The 26,074-nt window shown below is 41.8% G+C and overlaps 1 protein-coding gene across 1 annotated transcript in view; it reads right to left on the bottom strand.

The window, feature by feature from the left end:
- Window positions 1-26,074, bottom strand: part of LOC123752279 (uncharacterized) — a 155,030-nt gene that overhangs the window by 36,269 nt on the left and 92,687 nt on the right. Inside the window, exon 2 of the mRNA XM_069335668.1 lies at window positions 21,699-22,515. Within this exon, the coding sequence (XP_069191769.1) occupies window positions 21,699-22,515 (817 nt within the window). The remainder of the gene's footprint in view (window positions 1-21,698; window positions 22,516-26,074) is intronic.

Genomic DNA, 26,074 nt, shown 5'->3' with positions numbered 1-26,074 from the left:
AATTCAAGCCTAAATACATATTATTTAACCCAGAAGACTGAATGTGATCAAGTACTACAGTCAAGTATGATTCAGGGACTGCAGTGAGATCAGTGACATTAGATATAACTTGAAGCTTGTTCAGGTAACTGGTCACTGATATATAAACACTGAGGCCCATGGAATTCATCTTGATTAAATAATAAATGTATCAAAATCAGTCGTCAGATAGATTGGGGTTTAATTTAGTTAGTTGATTCAGAGGATTGAATAGTCCATCATTAAAGTCAAGTATGGTTCCGAGACTGCAGTGGGATCAGTGGCATTGGTCGCAGTGACTTGTAGCTGTTTAGGTTACTGTTCACTGATTTGCCACTGAAGGCCTCATAAACTCATCTTCAGCTTTAAATGATGATATTAACATCAACCTCTGTTGTTATAGTCAGCTGTAATCTCCTTAGTATAATGCTACTGGAGAAATATAATCAGCTGACAAATTTAGATTTCTACTGGTATTGTTTATTTGCAGGCATAGGTCTCCTACTGGGCCTGAGAGTAATTTGCCTCCTGCAGAGTTTAGCATGGTTATGCCCTGATATTTAGTAGGGCTACCGATGAATCGATGGTAGTAGTCTGTCCCTACAAGGATACCAGAGTCGGTGAGTTGATCAGACTTAATATTATCTGCCAATTTTATTCCTCTATTTCTCAGGAATTTGGCTGTTGCTCTCAGACCTTGAACTTGTAGGTCTGCTGGTATTTTGTCCACCACAATGGCTTGTACTTGACAGACGTATCTGCGTAAACGTACTGATTGTTGTACCACCTGATAGACTTGAGGTCTTGTATCAGTTAGAATCCCTGAGATGTTGATTGTCGTCTGGGCTACAGGCCTTAATTATAGTTCATCTGCCAACCTTTTAGTGACATATGTTCTCTGGGACCCTTGGTCAAATAACCCACGGGTATGGACCTTGGCCCTCTTATTCTAGATGGTAATTTGGGCAGTAGGCAAAGTCGCACTACTTTTGGACTCTGCCGATTGGACACTAATTTTCTCTCGCACCTTGAAAAACTGTATTGTGGTGGGAATGCTATCTTCCACCTTGGGTCTTGAATACGTTAATTTCGTATGTTTGCATAGTGCTGCATGGTGCCTACCTCTTCTACATCTGTTGCAGGTGTTGAATTCGGTATCACAATAGTCTATGTTATGTGACTTGAGACACCTTGATCATCTCCCTAATTCCTGGAGTTGCTTAATACGAGTGTCTCTGTCTGGATAATTGGCACAACGGTATGTTGAATGTTTCTTTTTGCAGAACATACATGATCCCCAGCCTACTGCACGTTTGGAAGTTATTGGTTTGGGTGAACTAGTAACAGTAGGCTTGGAGGATTCTGCTGCATTGTCAGATTTTCTGCAACTTGATGTGAGTGTAATTGACTGATGTGTTTTTGAGGTAGTTGTTTTACCCTTTAATTGACTATTATTTCCTATATCTGAAGGCTCGCAAGAGGGTTTAACTTCCTCGTTTGTCTATGATGGAATGCAAACCTTTGGTGATGTCCTGTACTGTCAGGATGGTGTTATGTTGATGTGTATATAATTCATTTAGTATATCGCTGGACAATTTTCGTTGATAGGACTACTTTGGTCATCCACTCACTAGTGGTTATATCAACCTTAAGACTGAATGTTCTTAGTAGTGACTCAAACTCCATGCTGAAGGTTTGTAATGAGTCAGCAGTTTGATCAGGTTGAGGTAAGTCCAGCAATTGTAGTACAAGATGTATGACAGTTTTCTCATTGCCAGCATGAGAAAACCTAATTTCCCAGTCCAGCCTAGGAAGCTGGACTGGGAAATTAGTGCTGTCGCTATCTTCATTTACATTTTGTAATTCTGGTTCAGTTTCACCTCTAATTTCAGTTTGGAGGCATGTTAACTTAGTAGCCTCAGGTATTGGTTTTCAGAATCCACAGAGACTGTGGATAAATTGTCTGAGAACTGTTTAATTTCTGGTGGTATAATATTGGGTGATGCTGTAGCGGGTGAAGCTTTATCCTCGTTGATTAAAAGATCTAATCTGGCTTGACATTTATTCTCAAAAAAATCCAGATTATCCATAACATTATCTACTTTACTTGATGTACTTGCTATTTGTTCCGATTCAATTATTCTGTGTAAATGCTCCAACCTGGCATGAGTTTCTTCTTCATATTGTGCTAGGTGAGACAGGAATGGTTTCACGTTTTCAACTACTATGTGGTCGTCGTCGTGGACCTGATTTTGGTAAGATTTCCTATTTACTTTTAATTGATGCAATTGGGTTGTTGTTGTTGTAGCCTTGTTCTGGGCAATTAATTTGACGTAAGGCTGTAACATGGCCTGAGTGTGATCTTCATAACTAGCTAGATCAACCATAATGTCGTCTATTTCTGTTTCTGATAAATTGGTGTTGGCAAGTTCAGCAACATATGTTGCTATTTGGCATTTGATTTGCTCAAATTTACCTGCAGCTGCTTGATAATAGCTTTCTAGCTTAGCATAATCAACTGGAGATTGTTGTGACAAATCTTCACATTTCTTGATCTGTCTTGTTAAGTGGCCTTTAAGACCAGCAAGGGTTCTTTTCATTCTCCCTGCATTATCCATACTGGCAAGTTGGTAATGCCTTGTGGGGCTTGTACTTGGGCTGCTCATAATGCTGAACAATGGTAGCCTAGGGTAAAATTTTGCTATCACTAGGCTATAATCCTATCTCTACTAGAGGTTAGCACTTAAAATTAATACACATTATATATATATAATCATACACACTAATGATTTGAGTGATATCAGTGTCACTGGAAGTACCTTTAGGTTAGCTCCTCGATTATCACCCTAGGCTGGTGTGGAGGGAACCGTATTCAAAATACCCGCCAGGGTAACTTTTTAGATTAGCCGCTCCTGATTGGTGGGCGGCAGCTCGTCACCGTGCGTCTGCGCATCACCCGCGCGCATGCCTGGAGGCGAGAAGGAGGGCAGACGAGAACCGCAGCCTGACCGAGAACGGACCTGTAAGCATCGCCCCCTGGACTGTGGTCATCCAGTACCCCATATTGGCCAGCTATTATTGGACCTCGCCCATCCTCGCCCCCGGAAGCCGTCGTATTGCTTTAGCAACCCTGAGAGAAGACTTCAGCCCAAGGTGAGCCGCTGTTTCCTCCATTTTCTACACATTCTATTGTATGTCGATTACCACGTGGTTGGTCAGCCATAGCCCCTAGGCGACCGCCTCCACACTGGCGCAGTGAGTAATCGGCCTACACGGTGATCAAGAGGACCTCGCCACGCTGTACACATCATTATCCTGCTGCAAGTGATTGAGATCGTGTCCAACATTACAGTGAAATTTACTGTCGTCGGTTGCACCATAGATGTTCTCCAGTTTGCTAGGACTTGATTTGTGATTTTCGGCTGCGTTGTCTCTGATTTTGTGTTTCCAGATTACAGTACTTGTGCTTTATTCCCCCATTTCTTGCATTTCCCTGTGATTTTCTATACTTCGTCGTACCTTTGTTCCTGCTTCAAGAGTGTTCTACATCCCCCATGCATCCAGCAAGATTTTCAAAGTTAGATTCATTTCCCAGATTTTTTGCCCTCTTTGCTGCATCAATTTTCCCCATTTTTGGCAATTTTCTCTATTTTTGTTGAATTTTGGTGTATAAAATTATTATCAAGACGACGCCATCACCACGCTGCTCCGCCGCCATACTTGTTCCTACATGCGGCCAGCCCCACCCACATGTTGGCGTCGGCTCTACCAGTTGGCGTCTGCTCTACCAGTTGGCTTTCCCACTTCCTACTAAGGTTGTACCATCAATTTTCTTTGCATTTCCTATTTTATAGATATTTTACGTCAGAATTAGCAGTATTCAGTATTTTTGTACTTATAATAGGAGTGAAGAGGAAGTTGATCCCTCACGGATTCAGCTTTCGTTCACGAGCGTATCCGGGCTCAGTATTATTGTTTACTCACGGTCGTGGAGGACTCAGATGCGTCGGCTATACATAGGTGTTTGTTGCATCTTACTGGACTGTCTCCTACTTTGCCTTCACGAAGTTTCCTTATATATATGACTCCAAAGAAACATATGTGTCAGGAAAATTTGTGCTGGTGTACTAGAAAATTTGTGCTAGTGTACCAGAATCCTGAGAAAAAGAAATCATCCTTCTACCCTGAACTTACCCATTCCTCTGAAATTGAATGTGTTGTCCTCTAACAAGTGCATGAATTTTGAACTATATACTCATTGCTGAATACAGATATTAGTGAATAAACTTACTTTTAAGTAACATTTGATAACTTTACTTGAGACAGTGGTTAAGTGACTGATACTGATTGCATATGTGAAATTTGATATATGGGATCATGGTGGTTGCTAATGTCCACTTTGTAGGAGAACATTACTACATATGATCATCCTACGAGTCATCAGTGAAAATACTTAGTAATAAGTGAAAAGTTCTTACCTAACATATGATTGTGAAAGTGCATTGTATGTTTACATTCTAGTTTTAAGTGCATGCTTCTAGTTTTAAGTGAACATTTTTAGATTTAAGTGCATGATTCTAGACCTAAGATAATCCTAGATTTCATACATGATCAAGTTCAGTGTAAGCGCTTATAATTATCTAGTCCTAGTGAGTGTTCAAGACCATACCAAGTGCATTCCATCTTTTGAAAATTTTGGGGAGGGAGTAATATTGGGGTCAGGTCATCCTAATTATTGGGGCCACCCTATTTTTCTCCAAATTTTTGGACAATCGTACAGTGGATAGTAACTTCAAACATACTGGATAATTCCTAAGTGGCAACTGCTTCCATTGGTTACAGGCTTGGAGCAGGATACTATTCTTGACCATTCCTAGTTTTAAGGCCTATTCCCTGACGTGTCTTATTCTTATTCATTGCTGGTTTACTTTGGCTGTGAACGTACATTTTGCAAAAAGACTAGTTATGAGCTGTGGCTTTTCATTACCGCAAGATGCCCCGCATTCGCATTAACTTGGCGTCGGTAACCGATCTAATAACATTACCTGGAGTGTCGTACACACTGGCCAACAGAATTGTTAAGTTCAGACACACACGCACTATCACGGCAGACAACATCCATCATATAGCTCACCTTAAGATTACAACTCCTTTATTGAATGCCATATCTTTTGACACGGAACCAGCACCTCATGGCTCAGGTTCTGTCACATTGGCGGAACCAAATACTGGAAGACGTTCAGGCTCGCCATCATCCGATGGGAATGCCTCCGCCGTCTATGGAGGCGCAGCTACACGCAGTCGCACCAGACGTGGGTCTCCTTCTCATAATATCCATGGTCTGCATAGTTCTGGTTTTCAGAGACAGGGGCATGTTTCCTTTAAGGGTTCGTCTCATTCCACTCGTCATCCAGTTCAGAGGGTGTCAGCTAGCTCTCAGGATTCTGATTCAGATGACTCCACGTATCTTCGACAGTGGAATCATCATGGTCGAAGGAATAATTCATTCCGTCCACCATCTCGAGAACTCGATTATGATGGTAAATCTGATTGGACTCCATTCTATCGCCGTTTCACATCGTATGCAGCGGAAAAAGATTGGAGTGGCACGACTTCTCTAACAAACTTGGGTTGGTGTCTTAAGGGAAAGGCTAGTGATTTTTACAATCGGATACTAGACCGGGAACCATCAATTTATTATACTGGCATGATGCAAAAACTTGTAAAGAGATTTGGAGATAGGGAGGTTTTGGACTGTGGCAATAATGAAATTTTCTCAGGCCCACCAGGAGAATGGTGAGGACATCTTCGAATGGGCTGATAGAGTCCAGCACTTGGCCCATCGAGCCTACAAACATCTAGAACGGGGAGAGGAAGAGCAGATGGCAATCATGCGATTTGGCCAAGGTTTGTTAGATAAGCGTTTGGCAGAGTATATTTCCAACGCTAATATTTCGTCCATGGAAAAAGCCATTGATAGGGCTCAAACATTTCAGCATAATTCTGTTGCTATTCATGGGTCAGCAGGGTCCCAAGGGCCAGCAGTGCGGATAAATGCCGTGGGTAGGCCTTTCCGATATGAACAACCAGCCAGGAGTAGTTTAGCTTTCCACCTCTGCTCAAGGACACCCACAAAATCGCCAAAGTTGTCACCGGCTAATAGTTTATCAGGCCAGGGTAAGGGGGGTCCCCGGCAAACAAATGCTGGATCAGGATCCCCATCTCTTGCAGGAATAGATACAAAATTAAATAAATTGACAGGCATGAACGCAAAACTAGACGAAGTCGTCTCAGGAATCTCAGGGGTTCATGACAAATAGGATGAGGTATGTGAGGGTTTGAGGCGTCTCACAAACGCCATCATATCGCCTCGGGGCCACCGCTCCCCTATCACCTAGGAGGAGTAATAATTGTTATCTATGTGGGGAAGAAGGTCATTTTGCTCGTGATTGCCAACAATCTAAGAGTGGCTGGGACGAAGGCCGTAAACAGGAAGAGCCGTTCTAATGATAAGTATCATGTTTCATTTGTGGAGGAGGATCAGTCTTTAAACAAAGACGGGTCGGCTCAAGTGGCCTAGATTCGACCCATGACTTGCCAGGCCAGCAGAGCGTGGTTACACCACCTCCAAGGACACAAAGTCCTTCTCGAGGGTTCAAAACTTATACCCTCCAAATACCAGCACTGGATATTCATCAGGAAGATTAGCCGCCTGATGAGACATTTGCAGAAGGTGCACCTGAAACGATAGCACCGGCGGACGAAAAGGACATAAACGACGGACAAGTGTCGCAAGATGAAGATGACTTCTGTCAACATGAGGGAGTACATTTAAGGTTCCAGCAAGTAGGTGAAGAGGAAGGATTCTCTCAAGAGCAGAGTAGTTGTTTTCCCAGGGAGGATGAGGTAGACCAATCCTTCACACCCGAGGGCATCGATAAGCAGGAAAAGGAGGAACAAGAACAAATAACTATTAGGCAATTACGGTCTGGGTCCATGTTCTGGATCCCGATTCAAGTAGAGAACGTAATGGTGAAAGCAATAGTTGACACAGCGGCAGAGGTCACAATTATTTCTCAAGAGGTTCATCAACAGTTGACACCTCCACCCCCAGCAATAAAGCGAATCACACTCAATACCGCGGGGAAATGTATGTGTATTCCAGGAACACTGATAAGGCCAGTTACATTATTAATTGCTGGAGGGCAATTTGAAGTAAACTTATATGTAGCACCAATTGAAGATAACATGCTATTGGGGCTGGATTTTATGAAAGGTCAGGGCATAAGCCTGGCCTTGGCTCAATCTCAAATAATTTTACAGGGACAAATCATTCCTATGCAATTGGGGAGGGAGGATGCACCAGACCCAAACTCCAACCCTTGCATAGCTAAAGTGGCAGTGTCTCAACACACGGTCATTCCACCTCGGTCGATGGCAAACGTCCTATGTGAACTGGACAATAACATGCCACAATACCTAGTAGAACCCTTGGATGAGGGGAGAGTACCAATAATGCGCACTTTACACCAAAATGGGAAAACCCTACGAATATGTGTACTTAATGTCACAGAAAGGAATCTCACATTGAAGAGACAGATGCATGTGGCTAACGCAGAACCAGCATGGGAAGTTTTACCCAAATCTAAGCCAGCGATGGCTGTAAGGTCGATAGGGGAAACATCACAGGAAACCCACGATAATTTACCCAATCATATGTTAAGCCTATTACAGGACATAAAAGATACTCTGACAGCAGAACAGGTGTGCCAACTATCTCGGTTGTAACTGACATATAAAGATGTATTTGCAGCAAGCGAATTTGACTTGGGTTCTTTTAATGAAGTGTCACATCACATCAACACAGGCAATGCCAGCCCGGTGAAACAAAAAATACGACAAACACCAGCATGTTTTGCACAGGAGGAAAAAGGACACCTTCAGCGTATGCTTGATGCAGGTATTATTCAACCATCAATGTCTGAGTGGGCATCAGCACCAGTATTAGTGAGGAAGAGGGATAGCTCAGTTCGGTGGTGCATGGACTACTGAGAACTGAATTCCCATACCATAGAAGATGTATATCCACTTCCATTAATTAATGAATGTTGTGACGATAATCTCTTTCAAGAGAGATTGAGCCTGCTCTTCCCTACAACATTTACGTTATTCAAGTACAAGATACTATATTGAAGATACGTCCACCAGTATCGCCAATCGTTTTGCGCAGGAAGCAAAGCGTACCTTGCACCACCAGACACACCGGCTCCCGCCCGCCGTCAAACCAGCAAACTACTCATTCTCCGCCTGCCTGTTCCTGATCGGCTGGTGTGTCGCCGCACCTGCACTCACGCCACTACCTGAATCGACGTCTGGGCCAGCAGCACGCCGTACTCCTCAGAATATCTCTGTGCTCCTTGGAGTTGACATCTCTCGCTAGTAGACAAAGCTCTGGCTGTCGTGTACTAAGGGAGGTGGCAGCTTGAAGCCAGTATTCTCAGCACCTGATTTGATTTATATCACTATTACTTGTACTTTATTGTCTTAGAGTAAATTTTCACTGCCATTAATTATTCATGTTGTTTTGTTTGTTGACTTGTTTTGAATTTTACGTAAGCCAAGAGATTGTCTTTATTCATATCTTGTTTTCTAGAGTAATTAAAGTTTCATTGTTTATACTTTGTGTTTTGTGTCTTCCCATTACCTTACCACAGACAAAATGGCAAAGGATCTTTTTTTTTTTGTTATGTGACGAGGCCCTGCCCCCAGCTAATGAAACAGCCGAACACCAACGCTTTACCGTCACAATGTTTAGACACGTTGGCAGGGAACAAATGGTTTAGTAAATTAGATGCCAATTCAGCGTATTACCAAATTAACGTAGCAGAGGAAGACAGGAAAAAGACGGCATTTATCACCAAGTATGGTCTTTTTGAATTTAAGAAAATGGCTTTTGGCTTTTGCAATGCACCAGCTACTTACACAAGAGTAATGAATCTAGTGTTACGGGAATTAAATTGGGAGACCGTACTAGCTTTTTTGGATGACATCTTAGTGCTAGGTGAATCCTTTCAGAGTCATCTCTTCAACCTGGAACAAGTTTTTGAAAGATTTAGAAAATATGGTCTATGCCTTAAACCGCAAAAATGTGCTTTATTTAAAAGGCGGGTGGAATTCTTGGGCAGAATAGTTAGCCAGACAGGGCTGGAATTTGGAAAGGAGGCCATAGAGGCAGTGGTGAGCTGGCAGACTCCTAGGTCATCCAAGGATGTGGAAAAATTCTTAGGATTAGCCAACTATCACAGGGCTTTTATAAAAGGATTTGCGGAGCTAGCAGCCCCTTTATATGCTTTAATCAGGGCAAACAAATTTAAGTGGGAATGTAAACATAAAGAGGCTTTCGGCACTATCAAAACTGCTTTGACTACGGCCCCTGTTTTCGGATTACTCAATGGACAGGATCTATTTATCCTAGATACTGACGCCTCTGATTGGGCAATAGGTGTTGAGTTGCTGCAAGTTCAGGACGAGCAGGAGAAGGTCATTGCTTATGCTAGTTTTGCACTAACCCCAGAGCAGAGACGCTATTGCACTACCAGGAAGGAATTGTTGGCAGTAGTGAGGTTTTCCAGACTTTTTCGGCACTATTTACTGGGCCGGCCTTTTATTATCCGAACGGATCATGGCAGTCTGGTATGGTTGACTAGGTTCAAGAACCCCCAGGGCCAATTAGCTCGTTGGTTGGAGGAACTAAGTCAGTTTGACTTGAAAATACAACACAGGCCCGGAAAGAAACACACCAATGCGGACTCGTTGTCGAGGGAAGGGGACAATCAGCAGCTATGTACACATTTTCGTCATGACATTCCCTTACAGGATTTACCGTGCGGGGCCTGTTCTTATTGCCATTGGGCACACCAAAACTGGGCAACATTCCAAGAAACGGTAGATGACGTGGTCCCACTAGCTACTGGATCATTCAATTGTGCATGTAGTATTCAGGCTCGGGGGACAATTAGACAAATAAACACCAAGCCTTCTTCGACAGACTGGTGGTCGGAAGACGACGATTTGAGTGTGTTCCCATGGGACCCGGGAGATACAGATCAACGAGATGTAGAGGACGCATCCGGAATGAGACGGGATGAAGTCCTACCAAACATAGTAAGCATTCGAATACTCACAAAGGCCACGGGGGAAAGATATGGGCTGCCCATTCGTGAATTGCAGGAGCAGACTGAAAATGCCCCAGATATGGTGAGAGCATGGGTAGCGGGTCAACAACCGGCAGAAGGGGACTTATTCGGAGCCAGCCCCGCCATAAAATACTACTGGCTCAACAAAGAGGCCTTTGTTTTAGAAAATGGCCTCTGGTGGTGGCATAAGGTAGACCAGGATGGAATGGCTCAAAAACTGTTGTACATCCCAAATAGTTTGAGAGAGGAAGTGTTGAATTTATGCCATGATATACCCGATATGGGTCATCAGGGCAGGAACCGCACATTGGAGAGAGCAAAAGCAAAGTATTTCTGGTACGGACTAACAACCCAGGTTGCGAATTATGTGGCTTCGTGTCATCTCTGCAGTCTCAACAAAAAAGCGTCCAAATCCAGTAGGCATGAATTACTAAGGTACCATGCAGGGGCACCAATGGAAAGGGTCGACTTAGACTTTTTGGGACCACTGCCCAAGGCTCAGAAGGGGAATGAATATCTTTTGGTAATGGTGGACCAATTTACAAAATGGATAGAATGCGTACCACTACCATCCCAAACCGCAGAGGATACGGCAAGAGCGGCTCTCGATGGATTCTTCACCCGGTTTGGGTATCCATTTGAAATATTAACCGATCAAGGGAGAAATTTTGAGAGTGACTTGTTCATTAAACTTTGCGAGATGATGCATATCCACAAGACCCGTACTACAGCTTATAGGCCGTCAGCGAATGGCCAGGTAGAACGGTACAACAGAACCATCATGGATGCCTTGCGATGTTATGCCAGTTCTCAACAGGATAGTTGGGATGACTACGTTCAACACATAGCTGGGGCAATTAGGTCAAGCGTGAATCGACGAACGGGATTCACTCCTAACAAGTTAATGCTTGGCCGAGAAACTAACCAGCCGATAGATCTGATGTATCCCCGGGAGGGATGTCCTATTCAAGAAACAATACCCTATTTAGCGCAGTTGCAACAGGAAATAGAAAGTGCACACGAGCTAGCCCGGAAATCTCTCTCATCTACTCAAGAACGAATGAAGAAAGATTACGATCTGAGTGCACGGTTACAAACCTATGAAAAGGGCGATCTGGTTTATCTACTGGATACAGCACAGACAAAAGGGCAGTGTAAGAAATTATCGCCACAATGGAAAGGACCGGGAATCATCATACATAAATTTTCATCCTGTTTATTAAGAGTTAAACTTCAACGTGACCTCATTACAGTAAATCATGATAGACTAAAGAAATGTAAGGACCGTGTACGTCCAAACTGGGTGGTTCAATTTAAACAGCACATGGACACAATTTCCAGAAGCGACATCATTACCCTATCAGAACCTTTACTGCATATGTAGGCAACCATATGACAGAAAATTTATGGTGCAATGTGATGGGTGTGCGGAATGGTTTCATGGGAGCTGTGTGGGAGCAACCGTGGCAAATGTACGTTCTCAGCCAGAGTATATTTGTCCATGGTGTAAGAACGCACGTAGGGAATAATTTCAATACATGCCTTTCTTACTGTTGAGTCACTATTTATTGCAGCACCATGTCCGAACACGACGATGGCTACCAAGGAGTCATCATCTGATTACTCTGACTACGAGTCAGAAACACAACGGCCATCAAAAGGACCAGGAAAGATCCGAGGGGTTCCTATCATCTCAAAGTGGGGGTTAATAATGAAATATTTGGATACCCAACTCCAGTTGAGTCGGGTGGAACGTCCTGGAGGGGAGACACTAGAACCCCCGAAGGCCATGGACGAATTCGTTCCATCTTATTCCATCTCTAGCGAGAATATAAGTCTAGCAAAACAGCACCCAACCGGAGACACAAGGTCTCTTTCTAATTCGACCTCAAGCGTGGACACGCATTTAGCAACGTGTCACCACGATTATACAGGTCCACATAAACCCACCAGTGTATTTTTGGCTCCTTCTACCTGGAGTGTCTCCTTTTTTGACAGTCACTTCAGAGTGAACGATACCCTGACTAAGGGAGATTTAATTTCCGGTGAGGACACTCTCCTCCCAATTTATGCCATGCGGGAAATTAACTTGCAAACCAAAGAGCTTAATCCAACACCAACCCACGGTTTGGCAGGTGGGGTCATGGCTTACATGGACCCGATGAAATACCCAAGGAGCTGTGAGACTCCTCCCGGGTGGGTAATGTCATTGGGACTCTACCCAGGCTGTGCCGATGCATGTCCCTCAAAACCCTAAGGATATATATGGATGTACTGCCAACTGTACCTCTGGGACCATTTGGGTTTGATTGGGAGACAGCACTCCTGGGAGAAAGGAAAATACAAAGAGACGTTTTCCGACACGTTCTCCAATATGCCTCGGTGAGGCGACCTCTAGTCATCTACTACGCTCTAGTCTCACCTACGCTCCCAAAGAGGAGATACCTCGGACTTAATTTTCTATACAGCACTCACGGATCTGCAGGAATTCTGCGGGTCCGCTCAACCCATGCATTTGCGAGGTTTTACAGGGTCAGGAGAGACAGTCCGAAAATGGCTCAAGTTTTTCCCAAATACATATTTCAGTCTGGATGTCGGGGAACAGCCAATGATCCAGCAAATAGATGTGTTGACGGCCATACCAAAAGAGAGATTACTCCTGAAGTCGGCGGCACCTGTGACCACCAAGGCAGGGCCCAACCCGCTTATATCACCCGCATACACATCTTGGACGTGGGAATATGTATTGCAAAATGGCTAAACGTGGACATCAAACTCCTGGCCGAAGTTACTACTGTGAACGGTCGGAGGCTGTTCAAGCCTGTGCAAAAGAAACAATAAAAGAAAAAAGAAAGAAAAAAAAGAAAGAAAGAAAAAAAAGAAATTATAAAGTGTAGTGTGATTGTACAAAATGTGAATATAAATAATATTATAAATATAGAAAATTAATAAATGAAAATAATATTTAATTTAATACAAATAAAAAGGATGCAAGGAAGTACTTGCATGCCAATAAAACATATAATTTTATACTTAATAAAAAGTGAATCGTGCATGTGTAAATAATAAACCAATGACAATATTCTTTTTTAATTAAAACCAGAGATTCCATTCCATTACCATATACACCATTCCACTCCTCAATTGAAGCCAGTGGTGGGTGCATCCAACAAAGGAACAGTTTAAGTTATATTAATTTCTAATACACCCCTTACTTTATAGAGACGGGGGGGGGGGGGGGGGTTGAGTGTGGAGGGAACCGTATTCAAAATACCCGCCAGGGTAACTTTTTAGATTAGCCGCTCCTGATTGGTGGGCGGCAGCTCGTCACCGTGCGTCTGCGCATCACCCGCGCGCATGCCTGGAGGCGAGAAGGAGGGCAGACGAGAACCGCACCTGACCGAGAACGGACCTGTAAGCATCGCCCCCTGGACTGTGGTTATCCAGTACCCGATATTGGCCAGCTATTATTGGACCTCGCCCATCCTCGCCCCCGGAAGCCGTCGTATTGCTTCAGCAACCCTGGGAGAAGACTTCAGCCCAAGGTGAGCCGCTGTTTCCCCCATTTTCTACACATTCTATTGTATGTCGATTACCACGTGGTTGGTCAGCCATAGCCCCTAGGCGACCGCCTCCACAATGGTATAGATACTAATTAATCACTCAAAAGTGTAATAATCATAAGTAAATTATTATATACACACAACTCAACTCGAGTTGATAAAAATTACACCCAAAATAGGGTCTGCACCATTCATTAATGGTGCTAGGTTGTCCAATATAGTACAACTAGACTATGGTAATAATGGGACTAGGATGAACAATAAATAGTTCAATTAGTCAATGGTAATAGGGGACTAGGTTATCTATGAACACTAGTCAATGTATATCCTACCCTGTTGTGGGTTGGCAATTAGTAAGTATTATATTGTGAACACTAGTGCAATATATATTAAATAATTCTCTATTTTGGAGAAATAATATACACAATTATTGATGATAGCCTCGTAATAGCCTCTATGAAACTTGTAATATTATCTAGAAGTATTAAATATTATTAGTGACCTCGCAATATTAACTCCAAAAAATTCGTGGATAATCTCTCGCAAAATTAACACCACGAAATCTATGAATAATCTTGCGAGCACATCAGCCACCAATTTGGCTGGCTTCAATATAAGCGCTGTCACTTCACACAATAACATCTCACCAAATCGGTGGTTGACCATGAAACAGCTGATGAGGCTGAACCGGGCTGAGGTGCTCGTGAGCTCGCTCGAGGATACGCTGCCGGTCTTTGACTGGCGCTGTATTGTTATTTGTATAAATAACACTAGTACCAGTATATATAATGAATCCACTGGTTAACTGGTTCATCCCATACAAAGATGACCAAATAATCCGTCATCCGATTCGAAGATGGCCAAATAATGTGGGAACTGACCAGTGAGATTTATATTTAATTAATTTATATAGAATTTATATTTACGTTAATTTATATATTTCGATAGCAATTTGTATGATGTTAAGTGGACTGTATTTCTGCAATAATCTCACAAATCGATCCTTACACATTAAGGGTGGTTTATATTAAATTTATATTACAAATTGTAATGTGTAATAGTCAACAAAATAAAATCCAGCCCATCAACCGTGAAGAGCTCAGTCCCCCAGGGTACTGTGCTTGCTCCAGTACTTTTTCTCATCCTCATATCGGACATAGACAAGAACACAACCTATAGCACTGTATCATCCTTTGCAGATGACACTAGGATTTTCATGAGAGTTGGCAACATAGAGAACACGGCAAACCTCCAATCAGATGTAGATCAGGTCTTTTTATGGGCTACATAAAATAATATGGTGTTTAACGAGGATAAGTTCCAGCTCATGCGCTACGGAAAAATTGAAAATATAAAAACGGAAACCACGTTCAAAACTCAGGCAAATCATAACATTTAACGAAAAGGCAATGTAAAGGATCTGGGTGTACTCATGTCGGAAGACCTTACCTTTAAAGAACACAATAAAGTAGCCGTCACAACTGCAAGAAAAATGACAGGTTGGATAACAAGAACTTTTCACACTAGAGATGCTATGCCGATGATGATACTTTTCAAAACGCTTGTGCTCTCTAGAGTGGAGTACTGCTGCACAATGACAGCCCCTTTCAAAGCTGGATAAATTGCTGACCTGGAGAGCGTGCAGAGATCCTTTACTGCTAGAATCCACTCAGTAAAACATCTAAATTACTGGGACCGACTAAAGAGCCTAAATCTGTACTCCCTTCAGCGCAGGCAGGAGAGATACATAATAATTTACACGTGGAAAATAATTGAGGGGCTGGTCCCAAACCTGCACCCAGAAATAACATCACATGAGACCAGAAGACATGGCAGGATGTGCAGAATACCCCAGTTGAAGAGCAGAGGTGCAACAGGTACTCTGAGAGAGAACTCTGTCAACATCAGAGGCCCGAGACTGTTCAACACGCTTCCACTACACATAAGGGGCATAACTGGCAAACCTCTCACAGTGTTCAAGAGAGAACTGGATAAGCACCTCCAAAGGATACCTGATCAACCAGGCTGTGACTCATATGTCAGGCTGCGAGCAGCCGCGACTAACAGCCTGGTTGATCAGTCCAGCAACCAGGAGGCCTGGTCGACGACCGGGCCGCGGTGACGCTAAGCCCCGGAAGCACCTCAAGGTAACCTCAAGGTATATTCAGCCAATCAAACTACAGTATTAACTACATATATTAGTAAATAAATTGGAGGTGCCTTGTCTTATTGTACAGCAGGCTTAGTCCACCAGATATAACTAGGATGCAGACACCAAATTATCCTCGTGTGAGGCTAGCTTCCATTACCCATAGTAACTGATATACCAAGTCTTGCTTCCTCTTCTTGTTCCTGTCAAGGGCACTAGCTGTCAAGCCGGAATCCAAATATATGACAGCTATATCAGAGAAAACACTGTATATTAAATAATAAGGACCAAGGCTTAATTACCTTTATTAAGAGGCTGTTCACATCCTAACTGGTTTGCCCTTATCTACCTAACATTAACTGGCCAGAAATGATTAGATAAACGGGTTTCGGTAGGACACTTCCCTTGTTTATGTTGACAGCGTGTTGATGATGGTAGAACACTTTGATCTCCATAGCACTTCGTCCAAGAGAAATTATAGGAGCTGAATTTGCTCCCCTGCACCCTGGTCTTAACAAACAATGGCTGCCCACTCACACCTACTGACGCCTTGGCTCTCCTTATCCAATGTCAATAAGTGATAGAAGGGTCACATATACTCTATTTTGATACTGATAATTAAGTTAATTAAAATAATATGTTTTTATGTTATTAAAAGTCCAAAGACTAATGTATTTAAGAATAATTCTCAACAGAATAGCTGGTGAATTTATAGTACTATGTGGCAATGATGTCCCATTTTCTATTGATGGAAAATTCCACTACAAGCTACATTTTCTACGGGTAACTTGTGTATACAACAGCAGCAATATTATCTGCCTATTGTATGGAATACTATTGTATGTAATATTACTAAATGGTGTCGGATTTTCCGACAAACCTATTACTAGATAATTATCCTTGATAAAGGAAAGTAAATGGTTGGACTTCTATTACATCTACAGATATGTGGAAATTTATTCTCCGTGGGTGGCGGATGCAACACTGCCACAATTCTAGGAGAAATTACATGATGTCCCACATCCTAATGCAATGAATTCTGTGATACTAAACTACGGATTAGTAGTGTTAGTTAATTATTACCTTTAGTACAGGAAATACATCCCATTGTACTAAGGATTAGTAAATGAGTATTATATGATTGTGAAGTGTGTGTATACAGGAAATACATCCTATTGTATTAGGGATGAGAATAACTGTTGGAAATTTCCAACACTGCCTGTCGTTCTGTCGACCATCAAAGCCTGTTTACCCTCCTGCAAGTGTGCCCGCAGTCCTGCCTACCATCCTGCTAGCCTGCCTGCCATCATACCAGCGTGTCACACAGACTGATCGCTAATCTTTCAGCTTCCTGCCTGACGTCCTACTAGCCTGTATGCCTTCCTGACAGCCTACCTGCTGTATTGTTTGCAATCCTGTCAACTTTCCTGCCATCTTGTCAACCTTACTGCCGTCCTGTCAACCAGTCTTCCGACCTGCCAGCCTGTTGCCGTTCTTCCTTCTCTCCTGCCGTATTGCTAGCCTGCCTGCCGTCATGACAGACTGCTTGCCATGATATCAGTGTGCCTCACAGCCTGTCAGCCAATCTGCCAGCCTTCCTGCCAGTCTGCAGGACGTCCCGCCTGCCAGTTAATCTGCTGCCCTGCCAACCTGCCTCTCATCCTTCCCGCCTGAATCATGCCTCCCAGCCTATTTTCAATCCTGCCTCCCAGACTCCATGCCATCCTGTCAACCTGCCTGCCATTTTGCAAACCTACCATCCTGATTGTCATTTTGCTTCACCTCCTGCTTTCTAGCCATTCTGCAAGCCTGTCTTCCTTCCTGATGGCCTGCCTTCTAAATCGGTTGCCACTATGTTTGCCTTTCTGTCTCCGTGCCTATTATCTTGCCTTCCTGTCAGCCTGACTGCAAGCTTGCCTATTTTCTTGAATGTCGGGCTAGTTTACTGACTAACTTGCGTGGGGGCGTCTGCTGGTGTGGGTGGAGTTGTACAATTGATTTAGATACTTCGTAATACAGGTGTTCACTTCTTTGTTTATCCATAGTTTACTGGGGCTTGCACCATATTCTCCAATTCTTTGTGCGCTGGGTGCAGTTTGTGCAGTGGGTGAGAGGTCTACGTATGTATGAGTTCATCACACACTTGTCTTGTATCAGTAAGCGTCACTCACTGAGGCCATCCACACACACACACACACACATGATTGTTGGTGTCATGTAGACGTCAGTAGTGAAGGTGGCGTCTCTGGTCTTGACGTATACGTCGAGGAGAGGGAATGCACAGTCGATATGAAGATCATGTGTGAACTGGAGTACTGAGGACTCGGTAAAAACTGAAAAACTCATGGATCACAACCGCATGGAATGTAAAATGGGACAAATGGAAAATTTTCACTTTGCTCATGTGTATCATGTAAATGGAAATTTGAAACCAAAATGCTCCGTAATCCCAAATGTCAAAGTAAATGAGTTTTTTCAGGGTGGTTAATCCAATACTATAATACATAGTTTGAAAGTGAAGAGGCTACAGGCATTATTGTGTTGAAGACTATACATTCTCATATATAATGTATACGAGAATCGGAAACCTACAAGTGAGTTTATTGCGTAACGTTAATTATCATTTCAACAGGGAATTTCCATCAGCACAATGGGATCTGAATTTTAGATTATTAAGGTCTGCCCTAATTGCACAATAAAGTTATGTAGACATACAAGTGTGAACAGATCATTACCAGTGTATGGTTGATGTTATACTATGTAGCCAGCATTTGAGTAAGAATATATAATTATGTTGACCAAACCACACACTAGAAATTGAAGGGACGACGACGTTTCGGTCCGGCCTGGACCATTTTCAAGTACATTCACTTCCTTTCCTACCATCATCCTCTTCAGACAAATATTCTTGTTTCTCTTCCTCCGCGCTCTACGCATCAGCGAACCTCAGGTTCTTGATTCTGAAATTTCCTTTATCTACAAATTATTCTCTCGCCTTGGTTACCCGTTTTATTTTATCAACTGTGTCCTATTCTCAAGCTAAACGAAATATTCTTTCATCCTAAACCTACTTCCAACACAATTAGCACTGCTCTGCCTTCCCTTCATTTCTGAACTCAAAACTCGTACTAATACCTTTCGTCCTCTTGACATAAAGCTCGCCTTTCAACAAACTAACACTCCTCGTAGCAATCTAGTTCACACTGCTCCTCCTGCTTCTAATGCTGCTGGTGTCTACTCTATTCTCTGTTCGTCTTGTCCTCTCCAATACTTTGGTGAAACTGGCCGAACACTAAATGACAGACAAAAGGAACACAAAAGAAGAGTTAAGTCCGCAGACTCAAACAATGTTCTCTTCTGTCATGTTAGAGATCCTAATCATCCTATTTCATTGGTCTTCCTCTAAAATAATCTTTCCTACCTCTACACAGACGCCAGTCTTGTCGAATTGGCTCTGATACACAACCTAGTCCTGGCTTTGTTGCTGTTGACTCTTCCCTTTCACAGTATGTACTCAAATGGTCTACACTTTCTAACAAACAGTGACCGTAACATAATCCTACCCTTCCTTTTATCTTTGTTTTTTTTCTATTACGATCCCTTTCTTATTCCTATTATTACACCCTTTATTACACCTTCCGTACCTTTTGCCTTGCTCTTATCTTCCTCCTAAGATTTCCATCTCCTCATTTCTCTCTTGCCTTGCCCTTAATGCCCTTGCCTCCCGCGTCTCATCACAATCGACTTGACTAATAGGTCCAGGACGGACCGAAACGTCGTCATCTCTTAAATTTCTAGTGAGTGGTTTGGTCAACATTTTTCAGCCACGTTATTATGACTCATCATTTGAATATATAATTATACATGAATAAATGGATCCAGATAATATGTGCATAGAGATAGAGATGTTATACTCACCTGACAATCACTGTAACGTCGGATTACAGCCCGAAGGAACAACTTGAGGATTCCTGAGGTCCCTTTCTGCCTTTTTAACTCAAACTTCAAGACATAGTCAGTAATGATTATAAATTGTCAGGTGAAGAGCATTGTAGTTACATAAGTATATCAAGTTAATATTAGGGAAAAAGGTAAAGTGTTCAGTCAATCCCTCTTATACCGACCCAATAACAGGGATTTAAGTATCCATATGATGCAGACGAGGGGCTGCTCGCTGCTCCAGCCCGTTCTCCCATACGTTTCTAACGAACTAAACTGATGTACTAAATTACCTGAAGTTACCCTACACGAGGGCCCACTAACAGAAAACAGAGTACGAACATTTTGCGAGCCGCTACGATTTATAGTGCTTCAGTTTTTGGCCTAAGTAACTCTATGACAAAATCCGATGTAATTTTTGGAGCAGCAAGCAACCCATTCCTTAACATTTTCTATGTTTACACATTTACCAGTGGTCATACTTATTAATAATTATCTTGATAACATAATTCTTTATAGTTTGATGATAAATTTAATGTGCTCATAATTGTGATTATTGTGCAGCATTGAATTGTGTTAAATGTGAAAAGATTAGAAATGTTTTAAATTTAAAATAATACAAATCGCGTTTGTCATGATTCAATTGTTCACTTTATTTGACTAATTAGGCTATCATTCGGGTGTTAAAATATCCAAAATCAAGATATTGTATTGTGTTGATATTATTTAATGGTAAAGCTTACTCTACCTGTTATTTCTCCCTACCATGTGGAAAAATCTTTCCCTCATTAGAAACTTATAGAAAGAGTTTACAAGATTTTTGTCACTTATGCAGTTTCTCAAAATTTTATTGACAATAAAATTTTTATTACTTTTTATAAAACAGTGGAAATATTTTTATCTTATATTGTAACCCACTTATTGAATACTTGACCCTAAAACAATTATTTAACTTAAGGTAAAAAGGGTAATTAATTGTTGTAGTAGTTGCCTAGTAGTACATGTTCTATATCTACTACTTCTATAGACAAACTGACTTTTAACTCTAGGAGGCAGTAAAGTTGCTAGCTTTCTCACTCCGTGTGGCCAAGTATACTTTAACAGACACGTGTAACTAAAATAACAGGTAACGTAGCATGTATTATATATACCTAATAACAATGAAACATCTCCAGGTATGTAGTATATTGGCACCCACGAAAAACCCGTTACAAAGTATAATATTTCTGAAATCAGTGGTATACATCCGTCCCTTTAAATCACAGCTGGAAATGTAGCAGAATTGCAGCTTCAGCTGGTGTATGAAATTTCATGACAACTCTCTGTCGACCATTAAAATAAAGCTAAATGGACATAGGGCACCTCTGTTCAATTACTTTATAACTCTTAAGGTATGGTAACTTTGCTTACAAACTGCTTATGATCTATTGCACTAATCTCTGTGAGTCACAAGAAAAACTACAACCTAATGCATAATGCATATCAAGACATTAGCCTAGTTTCTTGATACGTTATTACCTAGACATATAACAAGATATGTATGTTATTTCAAATTAGGTACTAACATTTCAAAATGATGCCAGCACATATAATAATTAACTAAAACATTCAATTCCCCCATGCAAACTTAACACATTACATGCCTGCTGGTCACTTTACATATGCTGACTGTTTACTTAATTAATCATAAACCTTCATTTGCATACTTAACATGCCACATGTGCTTTTGTAAGTAATCTGTTCTCATCTGGTGTGCAATTTCACCTACGTTAATGAACCTTTGTTATTTTAAATTATGAAGAACAGCCTCGTTCATAACGTGATAACACATACCTTGACGAGTTGGATAAGTTGAGGGCAGAGTAGATGGAAACAGGTAGGCAGTTGTCCGGTCAGCAGGTGATGGATCAGCAGGTGATGGGTCAGCAGGTGATGGATCAGCAGGTGATGGGTCAGCAGATGATGGATCAGCAGGCGATGAGTCACCAGATGATGGATCAGCAGGCGATGAGTCAGCAGATGATGGATCAGCAGGCGATGAGTCAGCAGATGCTGAATCTATTAGTATTTCGTCAACTCGTGCTGTAGTAGTTGATGCTGTATCAGCAGGTACCATGTCAGCAGGCAGAGTGTCAGCAGATAACGTTTCAACCGGCAGGATATCAGCAAGCACCGTGCCAACAGGCAGAGTGTTAGTAGGAATCATGTCAACAGTCACCATGTCAGCAGGTACTGTGTCATCAGTCACCATATTAACAAGCACGGTGTCAGCAAGTAGGGTGTCAGCAGGGGCCTGAAGATGCAGGGAGTCAGCAGGGGCCGGGAGAGGCAGGGTGTCAGCAGGTGGTGGGAGAGCCAGGGTGTGGACAAGAGACACCGTAGCAGCCATCACAATAAACAGCCGCAACACAGCAAAAGTCGTCACCAAACTCTGCCTCTTCCTTGCCCTGATAATCCTGACTTTCTTGTTGTGTTGTTTCCTGTGGCCATTGTGGTGGTGTTGACTCATCTTTCGGTCTGGCCACAACTGCTGCTGCTGGAGAGTACTTATGGATGTGCAGCTTCTTCCTGTGATGCTGCTGCTGTTCTCAGGCACTGCTCTGTCGCCTGGTCTTGCTACAGCTGCTGTACTCATCAGATACTGCTGTTGCTCTTAACAATGTTTTCACTGTAAAAGAAAAAAAACATAAAATATTGCAATTAAAATCCAATTTGTATATCAATTCAAAATGCATAACGTATTGCAATGCAATAAGTTATGCATTTTATTAAAGTCTTTATTTCTGGGATAATTTGAACCTTTCTTTGAATCAAGTTCCTCTTTGTACCATGACCATCCATAAATAGTACAGTTTTGCATCATGATCATCCCAGCCTGTCTGGCGAGTACATCTTTGTGCCCTGACCATCCAAACCTGTCTGGCGAGTACATCCTTGCATCATGGTCATCCAAACCTGCCTGGCGAGTACATCCTTGTATCATGGCCATCCAAACCTGCCTGGCGAGTACATCCTTGTATCATGGCCATCCAAACCTGCCTGGCGAGTACATCCTTGTATCATGGCCATCCAAACCTGCCTGGCGAGTACATCCTTGTATCATGGCCATCCAAACCTGCCTGGCGAGTACATCCTTGTATCATGGCCATCCAAACCTGCCTGGCGAGTACATCCTTGTATCATGGCCATCCAAACCTGCCTGGCGAGTACATCCTTGCATCATGGCCATCCAAACCTGCCTAGCGAGTACATCCTTGCATCATGGCCATCCAAACCTGCCTGGCGAGTACATCCTTGTATCATGGCCATCCAAACCTGCCTGGCGAGTACATCCTTGTATCATGGCCATCCATACCTGCCTGGCGAGTACATCCTTGCATCATGGCCATCCAAACCTGCCTAGCGAGTACATCCTTGGATCATGGCCATCCAAACCTGCCTGGCGACTATGTTGTATCCAGATTTTTTTTTAATTAGTTAGTCTCTCTTCCATATTGGTCTCCGAATGCATGATAAAACTGATGAGTTAGCCAAAGTGTTTGCTCATAAAGAAGGAATTGATTACCATCTTGGACTGCCTTTGAGCAGCCTGAGGGCAGTAAAATTCCGGGAACATAAAAAATCTCATAGACTTGAGGCAACGTGAAATTCACACCAGTTGCTCCATCTATCATTATTCTATTATGCAGGAAAAACCGCACGTCTATGGGTCATCCAATAACTGATAGGCTTAGCTCGGCTACAAGTACCTCTGGGAGTTTGAAACATCTGCAGATGTAGATTTAACTAAATGTAAACTCTGTCAGCAGAACTACTCGCATACTTTACGTCATTATATAATGGAATGTGAAAAAATCGCAGGATTCAGAGATAACACCTTCAACGGAGTCCAAGAATTGTGTAAGTACTTCATTCATAATGATGTGCTGCCAGGAATCTTAGCGAAGTATCCAAAATTTGTTTACTGTAGGGAAAGCATGCCCATGACTGTAAAGCTGCCGCCCAGTTGTGTGGGTGTGAAGCAAGACTAGTAACTGTGTGACTCACCATAGATGTAGTGACTGTTGTGAGCCTCTTGTTGAATCATTTGTGACATAAAATAGAGTATCGATATGTATATGTATTTGTGTAAATGTCTGTATATGTATGTACATGTGTATGTAACATTAACAATTGTTTAACTAGCTTCAACAAATTGTCACTTGTTTAGTTAACGAACTATGGGGTTCAGTTCCTGAATCTTTTATTTATTTATTTATGTAATTATTTATTTATTTATATATACAAGAAAGTACATTGGGGTTATCAGAGAACATAGAGTTTAAGTTGAAATTACATTCTTGTAAAGTCACTAGCATGCATAGCGTTTCGGGCAAGTCCTTTAACTAACCTTAGAGCAAATCCTTAAACTAACAGATAATTTTTAGAGAACTAACAGTAAAATTGACAAATAATGTTTAAAGGTACTTTACAGCTTTACTTTACAAGTACAGATGATTTTAAGTAGAATAATAACAGTAAAATTGAGAGAAAAAAAGTTACAGGTACATTGCAAGAATTTTTGACACAAAAGCAGATTAGAAAAATACACAATAATAACAATACACAATAATGAACAAGGATTATTAGGTACAATTCGGAAAACATCTCAGGGTTATACATTGGTTCACTGAAGCACAATATGAGGATCATTACAAGAAATAATGCAGTAGAATATGTACTTAATACAACAACCCTGATATCAGATGATCTAAGATCACAATGGTAAAAAATATGCCTTAGGTACAAAGAATGGGGGATTGGGTAGCACTAGAAACAAAGCGAAGATAAAGCTCTAGGTAGAAGACTATGAAGATGAAATTAGGTACTTTTTTTTTTTTTTGAATAAGGCAAAAGTTGGACAGCTTTTCATTTCATTAGGGAGTGAGTTCCATAGACTAGGTCCCTTTATTTGCATAGAGTGTTTACACAGATTTAGTTTGACTCTGGGGATATCAAAGATATATTTATGTCTGGTGTGGCGATTATGTGTTCTATAACATCTGTCCAGGAAGAGTTTCCGAACCATGTTTGCACTTAAAAAAAGGGTTTTATAAATTTAATTGACACAAGAGAATGTATGGAGTGAATTTATGTTTAGCATGTTTAGGTATTTAAACAGGGGAACTGTGTGTTGTCTGAAAGCAGAGTTTGTTATTATCCTGAGAGTAGATTTCTGCTGGGTGGTGATGTGCTTGAGGAAGTTTGCAGAGGTTGATCCCCAAGCACAGATACCATATCTTACACTAATCTTACTATCCCTATCTTACCATAGGTAAGATAGGGATAGATAAGTGCATAATAGAGTGAAAGGAGAGCAGAATAGGGTACATAATATCTAATCTTAGAGAGTATAGCAACTGTTTTAGAAACCTTTTTAGTTATGTGTTGTATGTGGGTGCTGAAGATGAGTCTCTTGTCTAGGTATAGGCCAAGGAACTTTCCATCATTTTTATTGCTAATGTTTACATTATGTATCTGAACCTGAATTGCATTTGTTGATTTGCTTCCAAATAAGATGTCGTAGGTCTTTTCTATGTTTAGTGTGAGTTTCTTGGTTGACATCCGTAAGTGGATTTTCTTTTAATTCATTGTTTACAACATTATTTAATAAGAGTGGGTTCAGGGTCAGAGTAAATGAGAGTAGTATCATCAGCAAACAAAACAGGTTTAAGCTTGTTAGAGACATTAGGCAGATCATTGATGTATATAAGAAACAGGAAGGGTCCTTGGATGCTGCCTTGTGGCACCCCTACGGTTAGTGGTAGAGTAGGAGAGGTTATATCATTGATGGCTACATATTGGTGTCTGTCACTAAGATAGGATCGGATATAGTTCAGGGCAAGGCCACGGATTCCATAATTAGTTTAAGTAAGAGGTAGTTATGGTAAACAGTATCAATAGCCTTTCTCAGGTCAATGAAGAGTCCAATCGGAAACTCACTTTTGTCAGGGGCTGAGTAGATCAAGTCAAGCAGACTAACAATTGCATCATTGGTACTCTATTGGGAGCGGAAGCCAAACTGACAGGGACTTAGTGTATTGGATTTTACGAGATAGGAGTAGAGCTGTTTGTAAATACTTTTTTTAAATATTTTGGATAATAAAGGTACATTTGATATGGGTCTGTAATTTTTTATGTCTACCGTGTTACCTCCTTTATGAACTGGC

The sequence above is a fragment of the Procambarus clarkii genome, chromosome 34, assembly GCF_040958095.1.
Source record: "Procambarus clarkii isolate CNS0578487 chromosome 34, FALCON_Pclarkii_2.0, whole genome shotgun sequence".
NCBI lineage: Eukaryota > Metazoa > Arthropoda > Malacostraca > Decapoda > Cambaridae > Procambarus > Procambarus clarkii.
The sequence above is the reverse complement of the archived record's forward strand: the minus strand, read 5'-3'. Positions and strand labels throughout refer to the sequence as shown.